The sequence below is a fragment of the Stylophora pistillata genome, chromosome 7 (genome assembly GCF_964205215.1).
Source record: "Stylophora pistillata chromosome 7, jaStyPist1.2, whole genome shotgun sequence".
Lineage (NCBI taxonomy): Eukaryota > Metazoa > Cnidaria > Anthozoa > Scleractinia > Pocilloporidae > Stylophora > Stylophora pistillata.
Window position 1 is genome coordinate 31,294,244 of NC_142525.1, and position 19,360 is coordinate 31,313,603.

At 36.2% G+C, this 19,360-nt stretch overlaps 2 protein-coding genes across 5 annotated transcripts; one reads left to right on the top strand and one right to left on the bottom strand.

The window, feature by feature from the left end:
- The first annotated feature begins 230 nt into the window (after positions 1-230).
- Positions 231-17,348, top strand: LOC111331361 (guanine nucleotide exchange factor DBS). Of its 4 annotated transcripts, none has more exons than XM_022936472.2 (20): positions 231-572; positions 4,501-4,578; positions 5,840-5,954; positions 6,078-6,168; positions 6,582-6,704; positions 7,198-7,314; positions 7,424-7,813; positions 8,118-8,237; positions 8,644-8,835; positions 9,240-9,499; positions 10,049-10,179; positions 11,028-11,164; positions 11,481-11,870; positions 12,441-12,866; positions 13,694-13,786; positions 14,009-14,087; positions 14,450-14,467; positions 14,586-14,710; positions 15,067-15,234; positions 15,523-17,348. In XM_022936472.2, exons 1-20 carry the CDS (start codon positions 518-520, stop codon positions 15,742-15,744), a joined length of 3,330 nt encoding a protein of 1,109 aa, XP_022792207.2. In that variant the 5' UTR covers positions 231-517; the 3' UTR covers positions 15,745-17,348. The 4 variants fall into 4 exon arrangements, with proteins under 4 accessions (XP_022792207.2, XP_022792204.2, XP_022792214.2 ...); XM_022936469.2 differs by having other exon boundaries at positions 232-572; positions 14,586-14,715; positions 15,069-15,234; XM_022936479.2 differs by lacking the exon at positions 231-572 and adding an exon at positions 3,611-4,140 and having other exon boundaries at positions 14,586-14,715; positions 15,069-15,234.
- Positions 17,349-17,654: 306 nt separating this feature from the next.
- Positions 17,655-19,360, bottom strand: LOC111332065 (uncharacterized). The gene is made up of 3 exons (XM_022937328.2): positions 19,226-19,360; positions 19,057-19,131; positions 17,655-18,594 (listed from the first exon to the last, which is right to left on the bottom strand). The coding sequence occupies exons 1-3, from the start codon at positions 19,317-19,319 to the stop codon at positions 18,494-18,496; spliced, it is 270 nt and encodes an 89-aa protein (XP_022793063.2). The 5' UTR covers positions 19,320-19,360; the 3' UTR covers positions 17,655-18,493.

Consider the following 19,360-nt stretch of genomic DNA (forward strand, 5'->3'; position numbering starts at 1 on the left):
GTTTATCCTGCTACGACTTGCCTTCGACCTATCGACATTACACCTTCGACAGCAATTTTAAAAAGTCCCAAGAAACATTCTTGCTTATTTGTATGTTTACAAAATAAACATCCCAATAGGAGTTACCCTTTCGAGTGACCATTTCCGGTGTCTATTGTGACCCCCCTGCTGATGCTCTCCCCAATCTAATGACCGCGCGCGCGCCACTTCCAAAGTGACTTGTTTGGTTTTTCAAAGGAGCAGCAACTGTTCCGGGTCACTGGATCGTCGTTTTCCTTTCACAAAAGAATGAAGGATTTTAAAATCGTGACGCATGTGTTAAATGTTACAGACCATTGATCTGATTTGAAAAAACCACGTGTGATTTGTAGAGTAAGTCGCGAACAAGGCGACTAAAAATAATTATAAAGCTCGTTACTAGATGTCGAGATGATATCGACGAATCCGTATCGATGTGACTCCGCTTTCTAATATTTGACGCATCGAGAGGTTTCATTCATTTCTCGTCCACGTCGTTATGGCGCAAGAAACAGAAGATTCTTCCGTAGCAACAGCAGCTCATCCTGATGTCGGTAAGTCTTTACAGTGTCTATCCATTTTTGTGTGAAAGTTTAATGAAATGAAAAATCCTCTAAGTGTAAATTTTAGGTCATGACTATGCGAATTCTTGCTAGATTTCAGAACAAAATCTTAATAGCGTAAAGGTAGAATCGTTGTTTTCCTTCATGTAAGCTTGGCCGTGTTTTATATTTCTTGACAACAAGCATTTGGTGTGAGTGAAAAGAGGTCTATCGAGAAAGTGCCAAAATGTTTATTTTGTTTTTCATGAACCGACATGGAACAAGAATAATTTATTTATGTGCTATCTTGAGTAGCTAGTATACATAATATTGTCCATTTCCGTGTAGAGGTGATGTTACTCAGAAAGGCCAAGAAGTCTGCTTTCTTTTTTTTTTTTGGTTTTATTTTTGTAAGTAACAAGGAAATAAGGTAATACACAGCAATTTCATTCCCGCTGAAGCTTTGAAGTATTAAATAATCTCTTGATAAACATATTTTAATTTATTCACGTACATAATTTTTATTACTCTCTGGTAGACTCTTTCAAGCCTGACAAAGAAATATTCAAAGTCACAATATCCTTTGTGTTTGAACCATTTCACAGAACAAAAAACCTTCGGTTTTGCTTATTTTCCATTCCGCAGACTGTCGGTTTGAGGTGTAAATCGACAGGCATTTAAAATTTAAATATTCTCGACTCACTTTTTTTCAATTTCTTGTTTAAACTTCGCTAATCCAGGCTAAAATTCCATCCGAAGAAGCGAAAAGATATAACTAGATTTTACGGTCGGGAATTTGTAAAGACTAGAAAATAAAGCTGTGATTATTCAAACGTTTAGTACCGGGGGGTAATTAAAAATTTATGACACTGTCATATTTTTGGAAGATTTCTCTTCGTCAAGGATAGAGTATTTTAAATATAACAGTGATGTAATTTTGGTTGTTTCGTAAACTCAAAATAGAATTTAGTTTCATGTGTTGTGGCATATATGAATTGAGTACCTTGAATTCGCCTAGAGAGAAAACATATTGATCAAAAAAGCAATTTATCATTTACGTGAACATTTAAAAGGCTTTAGGAAATAGGTATCCTTTAGATGGCAATTTTTTATATCGGCAAAAATCACAGCGACCCCTAGATAATTCTGATTATTTCTTATCACTTGTTGTTAAAAAGAAAATGAAATAACATCTAAATGAAGACTTTCATGCACTTTACTAGTGATTTTATACTAAACAATTTATTGTATCTATGCAAAATAAATAGCAACAGAAAAATTATCTTGTTGCCATGTATTAAGAGGATAATGTTTATAATAATATACTCTTGGAGCCTTTAAAATTTGGAGTGAGGTCAAATGTGCCATCTCAATAAGTAAATACTTTCATAGCCATCTTTCAAAAAGCGACAAAGTTGGTTTCTAGGCTTTTACAGAGTCTTCATAATTATTTCCTTCAGTGATTGGGTAAAAAAGTCCTTGTTAGGCCCTATGGTAGAGAGGCTTTGTTCATAATCTGCCAGTCTGTGGGGAGTTTTTTTAGGATTTTAACTTATTAATTAGTAGACTGTATTGTGTATTTATGCAGTAGCACATTAATTTTGTGATCTCCACATATTTAAAATTTTTCCAGGCTTGATCTGTGTGCTATATAACTGTTTATTGCTTTTGAAATGATATGTAGAGTTGGTGTTGTCCTGCTGTGAGCCAGTTTATTTTGGTTAAATCCAATTTAATTAAGTCTTTGTCTAGACCATTGGATATTCTGTAAAGATATTCTCTTTGACTGGGTAGGATTACGGGCAGATTGGTCTGGGAGTCTTGATTTTTATCACTTGATTATTTTTCATCAGAAATGTGCCATCAAGTGACAATTCCAAGTTTGATCAATATTTAATTGGAGCACTAATGTGATGTAGATATCATCATAATAGTATTTAGAGTCCCTTTCTTGTTAAATTTGGATACTAATCACACAAATTGGATCAGATAGAGATCGAGCAGGAGTCAATTAACAAGATTTTTTGAATTGTATTCAAATTATATTGAACTTGGGAAATGAGAGGAGCTGCAATATAGAATCTTGATTGAAATTTTGGCTAGAAAAGAAAGTTGATTTATTGTTCACCTTTTTTGAAAAACAATTAAGAGTTGTATTGAATTAGATGTTTTTTTAAGTTTTTTTTTTTTTATTTAATGCCTAGGTGATTCATATATGTTAACAAAAATAAACTTTTAATCTGTGATCAATTCTTTACTAGGTCTGTAAGTTATGTTTTTGTATGTTTTTGACTTGTGGCACCTGTAAACTTTTGCTTAGAGGTTCGGTGTCCTAGTCCTAGTGGTCTCATATGTATCATTTTGGCCTTTTGAGTGCAACTTGGCTCTTGCAGCACCCAGTTTTTTTCTTTTAGTGATTTCAAAAGTGTGTTGAATAAAGATAGGTGATCAGAATAAAAGCAATTTTTAGAAAAATTTCCAATGGTATCAACTCAGCACCACCTTTCAAAGAACACCATAATTACCATTTTCACTTTTAAACCTTAAATTCTAAAGTGATCCAGTTAGTAGTTCTCCCTACAGACTACCCGGCATAGATTTCTGCCTAATTTAGACACAAGAATTTGGTGTTATATCCAGAGAACACCCTCTTACTGATAAGCATGTCTATTCTCATAACCTGAATGCAAGAAAACGCCCAAGGATTGGAAGGAGAAATTTCAAATCAAAGTGAGTGCTAGTACAGCACACTTGCAAAGCATTATTTGCAGCTTCACGAGATGTGTATTGCAATGCCGTGATAGCAAAATGAAAAGAGGTACAAACTATCATCTAGATTAATAAGAAGGACGTAGGACGTAGGCCTATGAAAGGAAGACGAGGCCAACAAATATGACGTTTAGAAACGAATTGCGTACCAATGAAATTCAGAGTGTGACAACGAAATTCGAGTCACGCACATCTTGAAACGGGTCGACGAACGATTTGTTTTGTTTTTGTTCTTGCTGCTGTTTATGTTAGGGAACACGTATACAAAGCCATTTTAATTCTTTTAAAATGAATCTCTCTACATACAGATATTTCCAGTTTTCAGTTTTATCATTTTCCATTTCAGAAGTGATTTTTCGTGCGATTTTACCATCATTTTTCTCGCGGACTTGTTAAATTTTCCCCGCAAACAAAGGGAAAGATTCCCTACTGATTGGTTACGTTTTGATTAGACTGTAAATATGATCGCGATCTTTGGTCATTAATGCATCACACCGAGCAGGAATTTTATTTCACCATAGTACTCTCGAATTCAGGCTTGGATCCTCTCTTATGGTTTAGTGGAATGGTTTTGCTTTTCCCCGAGGAAGTTTGCCTTTTGTAATTTTAAACCAGCTGATTTATGGTAAAACTATCGGGTTTCCTTGGGTATGATGTCCGGAACGCATAACACGTAACGAGTGTGCTATCGAATTGCACTCCGCCATGTTTATCGAGGTTCAAGCTGGTTGGCGGTATGGTTTGTGGTTAGAACTGAGCATCCACTGGTAATCAAGAATGTCTAAAAAATCAAACAGATTTACCCTGTTTGGTAAGGGTTAAAATGTTATCTGGATGGCATGAATTTTTATTTCAGGAATATAGAGAAACAAGAAACCTTATAATTAATGGCGAGCCGTTCTAAAAAATCGCTTTGTTTAGATTTTGCTGAACTTATCTATACTTTCGATATTTTGAACAGGTGTACGATAAAACGGAACTTTTTTTTATCATTGTGTATGTGTGTGAAACAACACGGCGATATATTATCCAATGTTCACTTGCTGCATTTTGATTTAGCTGTTCGGTACGTTACGATTGAAAAAAGTGCGTTTAATTAATTTTTCTGTAATCGACGAGATTTGTTCAATTTGATGTAAACATATGTTTATATTGTTCTCCCAAATAACAGGTAAAAATTTTGAAGAACCAAAGATCAAAGCCATCGAAATAGCAGCCCTTTTGCAAGAAAAATATGCCTTCTTGACAGGTGAGACCAAATCGCTCCTTCTGTATTTTACTTAAGCTTTAATCGATTTCACTTTTAAATATATCCCCCATCACGCAAGATCTCTGATTAGGAATTCTTCCTTCTATTTTCTACACACCACCCTGTAAGCATGGTATGTAAAACATGCTAATTTGGTGTCATACAGCAGTACTGGCAAAACATTCCCATTTGTATTCTCTTCATGCTTGTTTAATGTCGGGTCAGGTAAACGGTAACCTTAACCTAGCATTTGGTGGGAACTTAATTATCCTTGTTTCTGTTGCAGAAAGCACCCACTAGTATGATTGTAACTTCCCCTGGGTGAAATTCTAGTTCATGGTAGGTTTACCCATCTCCCTCCTCTGAATTCCCTGAATTTTCAGCGATACCCAGAATTAATTTGGTGTAAAGAGAGAAGAACTGTAGGAGGAAAGTGCTCTGCCCTAAGAACACAACACAAGGTCTCAACATCGTACATCTCGCCTGCTACATCTCACAGGTTGTGAGAAGTCATGGGTTTATCACATCCTGGGCTTGTTTGTTCAAAACATGGTTAAAACACAACCTGTGAATTTTTTATTTAGTTTTAGTTTTGTTTTTCCATTAGTTTTGAGTCATATTGAGATAAAACTCAACAAAACCTTAGCTCTTATAAGTTCTCTTAATTTAATTTAATTTTGTAATTTTGTCCGTTTTCACTGCATTATTTGCAGTGGGGAAGGACTAGAAAGGAACATAGGAACCATTCGTGCTAGTCCACCCTCCCACCCATCCCACCCCAGGGGAGGACATCCATCACACAGTAATCTCGTATGTGGGAAATTAACGTCTCCTACCCCTAACCCTGCAGGAGACGGGACCTCCATTTATTCGTCCCTATCCGAGAAGACTAGAATATCTAACCATTTCTTGATGTTATAGAAAGGTAGCAAATTCTTCTCAATTATTTTAAGACCCTGAGTGTTGGTCCGGTCGGGGCTCGAACCCTCGACCTCCCGCACAACAGTCCAGCGCTCTATCCATTGAGCTAACCGGGAGGCGGTTAGCTCAATGGAGTTTTTCTCTTCTATGAGAAATTAAAGTCAAGTTTAACTTTTAATCAAAGATTAATGTTAACCCCTTTTGAACAACCCAGCTCTGGAGTTTAAGGCTCCCAAACTGTGTTGTTAACATATACTGACAGTATACCTGAATGGTTTTTTTTGATGGCTCACAGAACTGTTTTGTTTGGCCTCAGATTTTCATGCTCTATTATTTACAGGTGCACAAGCTAACAATGGCTGCCTTTTTGTTACTATACCTGAACATCCCAAGTTTGGAAGTCTGAGTGATCGAGACATGGAAAGAATTTTAAAATATCTTGTTGAACTGGCCAGGTAGAATGAAATTGAATTGTCAGTAAAATTTAATTCATCAAATTAATTTCTCTCTGACTTAGTTTGTGAACATCATCAAATTTGAAAAATAAGAGTGGATTCGAATATTTTGTTTCACTTTAGTGATGAGTTGGTTGAGAAGGGATTTATCTTAGTCCTGGATAGGAGAAAAGACAAATGGGGAGCTGTTAAATCTTGTCTTCAAAAACTGCAGGTTAGCATCTTAATTGTTTCCTTCCTAGATTGTTTATGGAAAATTGGCAATCTCTTAGTTGTTAATAATTTATTGATCTTGTTGTCCAATCATCTGGGCAAGAGTAGTTCTGAGGATGATTGTAATAATGTTTCAATTTTTCAACACTGAGCTGGAGTTAAGTGAGGAGTTGTTTTTTGTCAAGTTTTTTCAGCATATATAGTATCACTCAACTGACCAACAACTATATGTATGTCAGTGCACTGTCAAAATTTTTATTTTCTTGATATCCTAGTGATAGTCTCATTGTTGCTATGCACAAATGCTTTTCATGATAATTACCGGTAATAAGCATGTAGAAATTTACAGCTACCAATCATGACAAAATTTTCCTATATTCATTTGGTTGCTGTTGTTTTTTTTGCTTTTTATAGAAATGCTTTCCATCCAAAGCCTGTATAAATGTAGTGTATGTATTAAAACCACAAGGATTCTTCCAGAAGTATTCGAAACCCAGCTTTGTAGCAGAGGGATCACTCCGTGACTCAAAAATGAAGGTGGGTGCAGAGGCTTGGGAACAAAAACAAAAAGTAGAGGTTTAATAATCACTCAAAACTGACTAATTTCTCTCTGTAAGAAAACTTACAAAGTTTTCATTGAGAATGTGTAAGTAGGAAGATAATTAATATGTAAAGTAGAAGGAAACTACTCTCCAAGTGTGAATTAAAAACATAGGCCATCCAAATTTATCCAGACAAAATTTGCATTTAGCTATATAGTAAAAGATTTTTGCAATTTTTAATGCCTATTGAGCAAACATACTGAACCCAAGTAACAGGTAATTTTTCATCATCCCAAAAAGTGTGAAACTAGAGTGTTGCATGGGTGAAGGGGGGGAGGGGGAGAGTGGGAGAGAATGAGAGATAGACAGGAAAGTCACAAAGGGAGAACTTACCCCTTACTTCCCATTCCCTCACATACCCTGAAAGGATCAAAGATTAGAGGTAATTATATTTTAATTGCATTACCCATTGCATTGTTGTTCCTTAGGTTGTTTCTCTAAATTGTGCTGCTGAGTTGGAGGAGTACATTGACAAATCACAATTGACCGAAGAGCTTGGAGGCAGTCTGCAATATAAACATGTACAATGGGTTCAATACAGAACAGTAAGGACATTAATTTGGTAACATACTTATAGTATGTATTTTGATGAACCTTTCAGAGGAGAGGATAACCAAAGTATTAAATTTCACATAATTATTATTCTTTCTCCAGGCAATTGAAAGATTTGAAAGGAACTTGACTTCCTTCAATGAGAGAACTACAGACTTGAAGCAGATATTTTCAAAAACAAAACTGTCCTCAAGTGTACCAGAAATGGAACAGATTATAGAAACACAAGAAGAAATGTGGCATGATATCAAGGAAGACATGGAAAGTGCACATCAAGCAGGAGTTACACTTTTGGATTGTATCCATCCCAAGCAGAGAGACAGAGCTGATGAGGGGTGCACCCCTGATATCAAGGCTAATGCAGCTGAATTGAAAGAATTATTAGTGAAACTTGAGGCAATGGAAAATGACAATGAAAAACTTTGGAAAGAACAGAAAGCAAGGGTTCAGTATGGATTAAAAGTGTGTCTTTTTGAGCGAGAAATAAGCCAGGTTTGTGTGTTTGGTTAATTTTTTTGTACATTTCTTCCCCTCCGCCCAAAAATACTTACACTAGATGACCACAAATGTTGTACTATTAGCATTAGGGCTCAAACTCAAAATGTCAGCTTTAGAAAACTCTTTACAAGGGACACTGAATTTTTTTTAAAAAAATTCAGTTGTTGAAACTAAATTATTGGCACAGTGGGTTGCAATGAGATTTAGACTGAGATTCTAGGTGGCAGCGTATGATTAATTAACCATAATTTTAATCATTATGAAACAAATCATTAATTCTCTAAATTTTTATTTTTAGACTACAGGCCTACTTTTCTCATCACTCGGCAACCTATCAGCAATGACTGATCTTGGTGACTCAAAAAACGATGCCCAATCAATGCTGGATGAACTCAAAGAATTTACAGATAAGAGCACAGTGAGTTGTTTGTTAACAAATGAACCCCAAAATTTAATTTACAAATTCAGTATTGATTTTAAGTTTTAAGTTATGATTTGAATGATTGCAAATTAATCACACTGAATGTGCCGCAATCAGTTTTAATCCATCTGATTGCCATCCTCGGAGACCCAGGGGCTGTGAGTCGATTTCAAGTTAAGGGCAGCCCCTAGGTCTCCGAGGATGTCTGATTACAAGTGACTTCATGGCCCTCAGGTCATCTAGGTCAATTTTTTGTATTAAATCTTAAAAAAATGAATTATAATGATCTTTTTGTGCAACAAACAAAATGGTTTTTTTTTTCTTGTGTATTCAGTAATTAAAGTGCTTTGTCTTTTTCATGAGGCCAGCAATATTTTTTAATGGCTTTTCCATTGATCATCAGGAGCTTCTTGATAAAGCCAAAGGTTTGGTGGCCAAGGGACTCAAAATGATAGAATCACATAAACAATCTGATGAATCAATCAAGATGAAGTGCGAGGAAATAAAAGAACTCTGTAACAAGTTTGATAAGGCAGTACTAAAGAGGGAAGATGACTTAAAGAAAGCCATAGACATCCATGAATGTCTTGAAATGGTAACTGCAGTAAACTGTTGTTTCATACTATATTGGTCTATAAGAGCTTAGTTTTAAGTAAAAAACCTATTTTATTTTATGAATGTATCTGATGAACATATAGACTGTCATGCAAAACTTAATCTCTTGGGATTTCAGTGGGAAATGTGAAACGTAGTATTAGGAAAATGAAGTGTAAGGTTAAAAGAGAATAATTATGCAAGGTAATGGCTCCCTGTCTGTATAAAAACAGCTCAGGGCTTAGAAATTTAGCAAGATAATTTTCATTTGAAGCCAGAGAATTCTCCAGTCTGCAATGCTCTCAGCACTTACCTGAATCTTAGCCTGGAGTAGGGTGTCAACTTTTTACACATCAACATGGAGTTTGTGGCAATTTTATCTTGGCAATACCTTTCCCTTATCAGGTCAATAAATGGTGCAAGACTGGTGTAGACCTTTTGGCATTGCAGCCAATAGATAGATTTCAGTCTTCAGAAGGAGCTGAGAAAGCCTTGGAAGAAATAGATAATTTCTTGAAGAGTCCACAAGGAATGAATGCAGCAAAGGTCAGAAAGATGACTCCCATGAGCACTGCTCTTGGAAACAAGACACTGATAAGTAAAGTCAAAGATAGCTTGAAAAGAATCAGTGAAGTCAATGACATGATGGCCAAACGCGAAACAAGGTAACTAGTTTTTGCATGTACCTGGGGGGGGGGAGTGGGGATGGCAAGAGTGGTAAGTGGTAAGAGCACTCACCTTCCACTACTGTGGCTTAGCTGGGTTTGATTCTAGCCTAGAGGATGACATGTGGGTTGAATTTGTTTTCAATTCTGGTAATTTTACTCTTGATTTATCAAGCCTGTTAATAATTGAATTAAGTCCAGGATTCCCACTTTACGTTCTTTGAGAGATACTTTACTTACTCCATTCTGGAGTACCAGTTGGTACAAGCAAGCTGTTAGAGGGAAACTTTGTAATTACTGGAAGGCTACCAAGCATGAATTAGCATCCTTGCCAAGAAAAGTAGCTATGTAATGTGCTTCATGTTACAGAAGAAGACATTGACTTGGGCATGAATGGATCACTTAATATAATTGGCTTGACAGATGTGGTGCTACTTCATCTGTATTTAATATTTTAACATCCTTTCTTTTTCTTGTTTTACAAGTAATATAAAACTTATATACATATATATCATTGATTATTTTTGTGAACTTCTTATTTCTTTACAGCCTAAAGAAACTTGTGGTAAAGCGACCAGTGCAGCCTGTGTCAGCCTTTCCTGCCAGCCAAGCTTGTATTTCTGACGAGCAAAAAGATTCTAAGCGCAAATTTAGTCAACCACCAAATTTAAAAAGTCCAGGTGGGTGTAAAAAATTCCACAATATGTGTGATATGAGAGGCTTTTAGCTTAAAATTGTGTACTACGTGACTGAAGTTTACCTAACTTGCTGCCTAGACATTTTAATCCAGCAAGTGATCACTTTATCAACAGTTAAATGATTATATCAACAAAGTTGAAATGGTAAATTGGCCACCATAACGATTACGGTGGCCAATTTACCATTTCAACTTTGTTGATATATCCAAATTATTTCGTTACCCCCACAGACGCAGCCCCAAACAGTTTCTTTAGAAACTATCAGCCTTTATAGTTCACCACTAAATTTCTCTGGTTCTTATTGGTTTAAATCGATCACGTGATGAGATAGTGTTCATCCGTGGAGGGACACTATCAGCCCATAGTGCCCGCCCGCGGAAAATACCTGGATGGATAGTGCCCGTCCATGGAAAATACCTGGATTGATAGTACTCATCTGTGAAAAGTTTTGAATAGTTTGATGGCCGAGAAGTTAGGCAGATCGGAAAAACAGTGACTTTTCAATTCCGACAGGTATAACGTATTATTTAGCCAATGTACAGTTGCGAATTATTGACATTTGTGACAAGCTGTAGGCGCGGAAGAAAATTTAGTGGTGAACAATAAAAACAATAGAGTGTTTATGTCTCGGAACTATCGGTCTGATAGTTGCCCCTTGGAAATTTGATGTTCTTAAAACTAGCATATTTGCCCTCGAAGCTTTGCTTCTTGGGCAAATATTTGTTTTAAGAACATCAAATTTCCGCTGGGCAACTATCAGCTGATAGTTCTGAGACATAAACACTCTATTGTTTAATTATTCATCAGTTAAATGGTTACTTTGTCTATAGTTCAGATGTGCAGGGTTGAACGTAAGAAGCCCAGTGCCGCACCTGAATCACCAAAGCGACCATTGTCCATTGTAATAACAGACAGTCTTCAGGTGCAAGATGGCATGCATTCATCCCTCTCTGAACCAAGTATACAGGTTTGTTTACTTGCATCAAATAAAAAATTTTCTTTTTTCTCCCTTTATTAGATTTTGTAAAATGTAAGCAACCTGCACTAAACTATGGTTTAGTGCAGGTTATTTAATTTCAATTTTGGAGAATACCCACCCACTTCCGTGCTTTGGAGAACAGGCAAAGAGCTAGTGGAAAGACTTGTCTTAAGCTCGAGGGCCAAAACTCTTGTGCTGCATTCCTTATAATTTATTGTAATTGGAGAAATTGTGGTCTTAATTGGTGAAATATGTGCAGTCTTCCATTCATTCTTCAATTTCCTATTGTTTTCTTTGGTAAAAGAGAGATATTGTAGATGGCACTGACAGTCCAGAAGCTGCAAGAAAGCGGTCACAAGTGATGAAAGAACTGATCCAAACAGAAAAAGATTATGTTTATGACTTAAAGCACATTGTCAAAGGATACCTGAAGGAATTTGCTCGAGCTGGAAAAAGGATTCCTGCAGATCTTCAGGGAAAAAAGAATATAATATTTGGGAACATTAAACAGATTTATGAATTTCACAAGAAGGACTTTTTACGTGAGTTAGAGTCTTGCCAAGACCAGCCATCTTTGGTGGGTGCTACTTTTATTATGAAGAGTAATGAATTTGAAATGTATGCAACGTATTGCAAGAACAAACCAAGTTCTGAGGCATTGCGAATGGATTACATCAATCTACCTTTCTTCAAGGTAAGATTTCATTTTACTGAAGTACAAACGTTAACCATAACCAAACTTTCTTGATTTACATTCCAGTTTTAAGCACTTTTAATTAATATCTATTTGAGTTCTCATATTGTTCTGTCAAGCATTATGATATTGGTTTGACTGGCTGACTAGTGGTTCTGTTGCCCTAAGTAGCATGATCAAGCTGCTTAGGGATCTAAGAGTCTCTGTTGTTGTCCACATTGTTAACTACTGTAAGTATCAAAAAACAAAGAAAGGTTAGAAACCAGGCCCTCATCTTGTCAATAGCTCTTCCAGTCTCCAGACTGCTATTGAAACGAGTATTGTTTTTCTCACTGAATAAGATGAAAGTTTATCCTAAGCCTTCCATGCCATTTCATCAAGTGTCCTCGTGTGTTAGCTGGAACCCTTTCAAGCTCCTGAGTGATGAACCAAATTATCTTCAATTACATGTACCATTTGGCCATGGAGTCTTTCAAGTGGGGAAGTTCCATCTTAATTTTCATGTGCACTCATCTCTTCCCACGCCTAGGTTCTTAGCTGATACAGTACTTACTGTTACTTTTTTCTCAGGAATGTCAAGAAAAACTTGGTCATCTACTGCCATTGAGTGCTTACCTACTCAAACCAGTCCAGAGAATCACAAAATATCAGCTGCTTCTGAGGGAAATGATGAAACTTACACTTAGAAACAGCACTGCGTATGATGACCTAGAGAAAGCTCTTGAGACCATGGAAGGAGTCTTACGGCATGTGAATGATGTTATGCACTCATGCTGCATAAGAGCCTTCCCTGGTAACCTTGCTGAGCAAGGAAAGTTGCTGCTTCAGGACTCCTTTATGGTGTGGGAAACAAATAAATCTCTGAAAGTGTTGCCCCTTAAAGGAGGAAAGCAACGGCAAATATTTATGTATGAAAAGTTGATCATCTTTAGCAAGAAAGATGTTCAAGAAACAAGCAAAGAAGCAGTTCTGTACCAGTACAAGAAGGATATAAAGGTGATGATAGATTAATTTTTAATGGTTCACATGGGTCTAGACTTGATTTAAGCAAGATGGAACTTTTTGCCATGAGAAAACCACATGCATCCATTCTAGTATGTCCCTGATAATAGTAATAGTAATAATAATAATAGTAATAATAATAACAATAATAATAATGATAATAATGAGGTAGCTCGCTGACATGCCCGTCAGCGAGCTACCTATATAAGGACTCAAATAGGTTTTTATGATGCATTATTTATTTAGATTATTGATTTTGTGACTTTTTCCTTTTATAGTAGATTAGCAATTTCATGTAATTTTAGTAAGTAAACAAGACTTAGGCTAGCCACTGTCAATGCCTAGCCTGAGTGAGTAGGATCGGCATCCAGATGTATATATACTGCCAATAATAATAATAATAATAATAATAATAATAATAATAATAATAATAATAATAATAATAATAATAATAACTTTTGTTTCTATAGTGCTCATATCCTGAGCTCATGGCGCTCTACAACACTGTGCAGGGGACTTTTACCAGACTGGGCGAATCAACAGACTTGCCCCCTCCCCCCAGTTCCCAGTAAACAGGCATATACATAACTTTGTAATGATTCTTTTATTAACAGTCACCACCATGGACTATTTCCCTCAAGTGACAAATTGTTTCAATGGGTAGTTTGTCATGGAGAATTGGATGAATTAAACACATGCAGTTAAATTGAATTTTGGTTTGGACTTAAATATTGTAGCCTTCAATTGTATATTTTCTTCTTCAGTATTCAACATTGTAATAATGTACTAAATCTTAATATGTTTGCTTGCAAACTCTGTAGACATGTGATGTGGGATTCACTGAAACAGTGCCAGATGCTCCTGAAAAGTTTGAGCTTTGGCGGAATGGGAGATCAGAAGTCTTTCTCTTGCAAGTGAGTAACTTTTCATCGCCACTATTTCAAGCTGAGAGGTGCAGTCCTGATAAATTTTGAAAAGAGTGGCATAGAATTTGTGGGTACAGTTCAGATTCCCTTTATCAAGTCCAGATAAAATATTGATGGTAACTTGTCACAAGAAAAGTGCTGTTATCGCAGCTGCAATGTACTGGCTCAGTGTTTATTGCCACCTGTTTTTGTTCATATTTCATATTTCAGCCTGCATCTCTGGAAGTTAAGAACCGCTGGGTGAAGGAAATAAGAAACCTTCTTCAGTCTCAGTTTGACCAAGTAAAAGGTGTGTAAGAATTTAGAATATTGTCCTTATTTCATTCTTCAATTAACCTTCTTACCAAGTTTTTTTTAGGAAGTACACGTACATTTAAAAATCTGGATAGGATTGTATTGTCCTTTTCCTTGATGCATTATGTATAGTGTCCTGTGGTTACTAATTAGATTAGCAGTAGTGTTGCTCCAGGGGAAACTTTGTGATTGGTTAATTATATCCACCAAATCACTCTTTCATGTGGGGGGAATCAAATCATTAAACACACATTTTCAAACATATATTGGGTTGGGCGTAAGATAGTCATTAGCATGTACAGTGTACCATTAGTAAACTATTGTTAATTTATCTGCCATTTTCTTTTTCTTTTTCAGAACAATCAACAATTCATGGTGAGTGTGTCATAGCAGAGATGTGGATAAATCTTAAATAACTGGTCAATTGTGTTTGATAGTTTCATTTAGCTGAAACTTCTTGTTTGTCAGAGTGTGATTTTTGTATTTTTTTTAGATCGTTGGAAGTCAACCTCGGCACTGTCGTCATCTCCTACTTCAACAGGATCACAGCTAAGATCAAGAAGTCAATCTTCATTTTCAATTGCATCTAGTGCTGCAGCTAGCAACAACAACAACAACAACAGGTAATACGGTAATAATCACAATAATTGTTTACATACAGTGTCCAGTAAAAGTGAAAGAACAGTTCCAGAAAGATATTGTCAGCTGACTGTCAGCCAACAGTTGGCCAACAGTTGGCTGACTGTCGGCCGTCTGTTGGTTGACAGTTGGCCAATAGACGGCCGACAGTCACCTGACTGTTGACTGACAGTTTTCACTATGTTTCAGGCCAAACTTTCGGCTGACTGTTGGCCGACAGTTGGTGACGCATCAGTAACCTGTCAATGGGTCGTAAACTGCTTCTAAACAATTTGGTGAACAATTCTTCATTAAAAATGTACTGAGTGATTCTTACTTGTTTCTTCTGCAACACTAGGTATTCAAACATCATGGAGAGGAATAACTCTACTGATGATGATGATGACAACGACAGTGACGATGGCTTTGATACTGAAGAATTTGATTCTGACAACAGTGATGAGTCTCCCTCTAATGAACCAGAACAGAATGAACATGATCCACATACTAGTGCCCAGCTTATGGTAAATACACTTAGTATATTACATCTCATCACTCAATCATCACCTCAAGTTCCTCTGACTTGACTAGGTACGACATATGGAATTGCCTTTACCAGTATGAGAAATTGGTGTTCTAGAAAATGAAAGATTAGCAACTCAAACTACATGCCATCTGAATTAAATCTAGCACCCAAAAAATGTGGCAATATGCTGAGATAGAGTGTAATGAACACCATAAAAAATTGACATCGTTTCATTTTTTATGTTTTTTTTTTTTTGTCAACATTTATTTTTTACAATTGATTACAGAATGTGATAGAAAATAACAATAAAGATCTTCCATCCAGAGGGACTAAGTATCTAGCTGTTGCTGGCTATGATGCTGTGGAAAACACTGAGATATCTTTCCAAGAAGGAGACACTCTAGAACTGTTGAGAGTTGGACAGGAAGGGTGGTGGCTTGCACGACACACAAGAACTGTTGAAGAGGGCTGGGTTCCAGCAGGTTACTTGGAGACTATGGCTAATTGATGAGTGCATGATACACTTGCAATTGCTGTTTCAGTTAGGAAGACTTTTATTTTAAGTTTCAATGATTACTTTTGTTATAATATGCCAGTAGTTAATATAAAATACTTAGGAAGTAAATCAGTAAGGCTTTGGCAGATCTAACAGTGTTGCTTATCCAAGTTTATGGGAAGGAGTAAAAAGAGGTAGCAAGGGGAAAATGTCCCCAAGGCCTTTTCACTCTCTGCTTTTTTACTTTTTGTCTCCTGACCCATATCCTTGTACAGGTTAGCTGTTGGGATTTAAAAAGTACATGAAGCTGTTGTAATTTAATCAAGATATAGCTGGTCTGTAATATGAATTAACAAATTAAGTAACTGTCTATTATCCTCACTTCTAATGGTAAAATTGAAGATATATGTAATGTGGGAAAAATTTAAAGGGTTAATATTTATTGGAGGTCAATCATCCATGAATGTCAGTTACAAGTTATATCTCAAATCAAAGGATTCTAAGTCTGTTCATGCTGTAGGTTTCAATCGGTGTTTCTGTCCATCTGTCCAACCCCAACCATTAAAATGGCTTTTTTGCATGCAGAAGAGACCCAAGCTTTGCATATATTTACTCAACACTGTAATTGCACAAACATCACCTGATAACAAACTAGAAAAGATTTCATTGTTTTGTAACGGACATTTGATTGGCTCAATCAGAGCATGCTGGAAGTTATTGTTTCAATGCATATGAATGTTTGGGGGGAGAGGGGGATTGTGGGTTTTAGTAGATGTAGTGTAACATACCCAGCCTGTTAAATTCAAAGGCTGAAGATTGTTATCTGTGTGAAGGCAAAGTACTATTCAACCTTCCAAGCTCAGAGCACAGGTGTTAAAGAAGCTTTTAACATAACCAAAGTAAAGCACGCACTCTGATTGGTCAATTTAGCGTCCCCCATTTGCCCATGGGTGTACGCTGCTGACGTGAGCAAATGCAAAGACTATTTTTCTGCGCACGCTTGTTTTTTCTGGTTGTGTAAGATTTGTTAAATAAAAGGGAACTCTTTAGCTACAATGTATCAATGTTATGTTATAAAACAAATGGTAAACACCACAGCGTACACTATTGAGTTATGGATGCACTTGGGAGGTTTGCTAAGCACTTAAGAAGCCAGAGTCGCTCTCGGCTATTGCCTCGAGCGACTCTTACGCTTCTTTCGTGCTTAGCAACCTCCCGCGTGCATCCATAACTCAATAGTGTACGCTGTGGTGTTTACCATTTGTTAAGTAACATGGGTCAAACTACTTTGGTGTGAATATGTGAATAGAATTTGAAGGAAACTTTATTTTTAAGATTATTCTCTGGAAATTACATTGCATAGCTTTGGGTAAAAATGAATTTATTAACAAAATCATTATTGTAATATTTACTAAAAAAATAGGTTTTGTTTGTTGTAACAGTTATTCTTTAAAATTTATTTATTAGTTGCTGGATGAAGGCATTTTCATGAGTAAAACTTCATTAAAATGCATTGCAGTGCAATTATTGATTAGTACTTATGTCATCTTTCTTCACAATTCCCACTAAAATGTATAAATTGTGAAATAAATCAAAGATATTTCAGTTTGTTTTTATGTTTTGTCTATTCCTTTTGTTTTATTCTTTGTCAGACTGATATGCAATTACTATGCACATTTTGACAAAGGAAAAAAAGCAACATGTAGCAGTAACATCAAAACTAACTCAACACAACATGCCCAGGAGAATTATAAAAAAGCATCACAACTATGTGACAAGAAGCCACTCAGAGCATAATGTATAGATATAATTAATATCTTATTAAATGTTTGGTATGTAGTGTTAATTATTTTTACAAGTTGTGCCATATTTTCAAAATACAAACAATGAATAAAAATACTCAGCAATACCAAACACCAAAGTTTCTAAAAAGTTGTTTACTATCCAACTGCTTTATTTCATACACATTGAAAAAGTGAGGTAGAAAGAGAAGCCTACATGCACAGCCAACCAGAAAACAGGTTTTTTGACAGTACATTATTACCAACTCCACAGTATTGCAGGATACTCGTACTTGATTTGTACATAATTTGCACTTAGATGTTTCTTCTTGCCTTCTTGCTTGGTGCTTCTGGAGAACAATGTGTAATACTGCTGAATTATTAAAAAAGATATTCAGAATAAAGTAAATGACTGCCAACCTAAGAAGCTTTGATTGTTAACTGTATTCTCCTTGCCAGTACTAAAGAAAATGTGTAGAGAAGAGTATGGAGAATTAGGATTCTGATGTTAGGGTGTTAAGGGTCAAGTGTCTGAGTCATTCATTTATCTCCAATTGATTGCACTGTGCATTAATCAATAACCCTCTCTTAGAGTCAGAGCTTAACACTAATGGTAGCAAACTAGCCACAGACTGGTAGAAATTCAGTTTTGACTAGGTGGTTTTCGATTTCCACCAGCCAGTTTGGCTAGGAAACAAACTGAAATTGTAAAAACATTTAAGTTAACACTAGCCACTTGGCTAGTAAGTTGAAAAGTTAGTATAAGCCCTAGTCATGGTGGGAATCTTTGAAACAACACAGCATCATTCTATCAGTACAAAAATTGCCTGGCTGTCTCTTGTTTGGCCAACATAGCTATAACCTGCATCTTGTTGTCTTGTGACTTGCTGCTAACTTGAGTTGTCTTTTCATCATTGATGCCTTAATTAAACTCCTTCTTGGGACCTTGCTACAAGTAACTGTGCAACCCAATGAACAGCTCAAAATCCAATAATCTGATCAATGGGTTTGTACATCCATTCATCTTGACCAATCTGAGTCAATTCCTGTCTCAACTTAGTTAGAGCCTGTTCATGGATCTCTGAAATAAATGAAAAAAAAAATTGGTTACAGATGATTGTTAATTATGGAGCAAGCTGAGAAAAATGTGTAATCAAGTACATTACATAATGTTTCCAAATAAATAAGCTTCTAACTACATAAGTTTTCATGGTATCCCTGTCAAATCCATGCTAGGTTCACTATACCAATTGATCTTCATAGTTGAAGGGTGTGAAGGGGGAGGGGGTAGAGGTTGTGGGGGGAGGGTTGGGGCATTAAGCTTAAAGAGTGGGTCAGTCATCAACATTACCTAAAAGTAAGGGGTACATGCATCACAAATAATGAAGAAACCGCTCGGCATTATCCATCAAAAGCTAACTAGAAATACCTCGACGTGTTAAAACCATGCAGTTCTCTCTACCTGATCGATGATTTTGAAATGATCATCATACTCCATAATGAACAATTTTGAGAAAAAAAATTATTGAAGTTTTCCAACTACCTTTTCTAAGACTTTGAAGGTTAGAATCCACTTCGATGTCCACTTGAATTCTGTTTAGTAAGGCTTCCAACGCTTCTGTAAATTGTGGAAAAGTGTTGTTTAAAGATTAGATTTGTGCAAACATTTTGAACGAGAAAATGTGGAGAATTTAAATCTTAAATTTCTTTACCTGGTGCCTTACTATTGTCATCTTGATCTGGCGTCCGAAATAAAGCTTTCCTTGTGTCTTTCAACTGACCGCGACCAGTTTCAGCGTCCGCCATTATCGTGTTTAATCAAGTTTAAAAAACAAAGCATTCTGAGC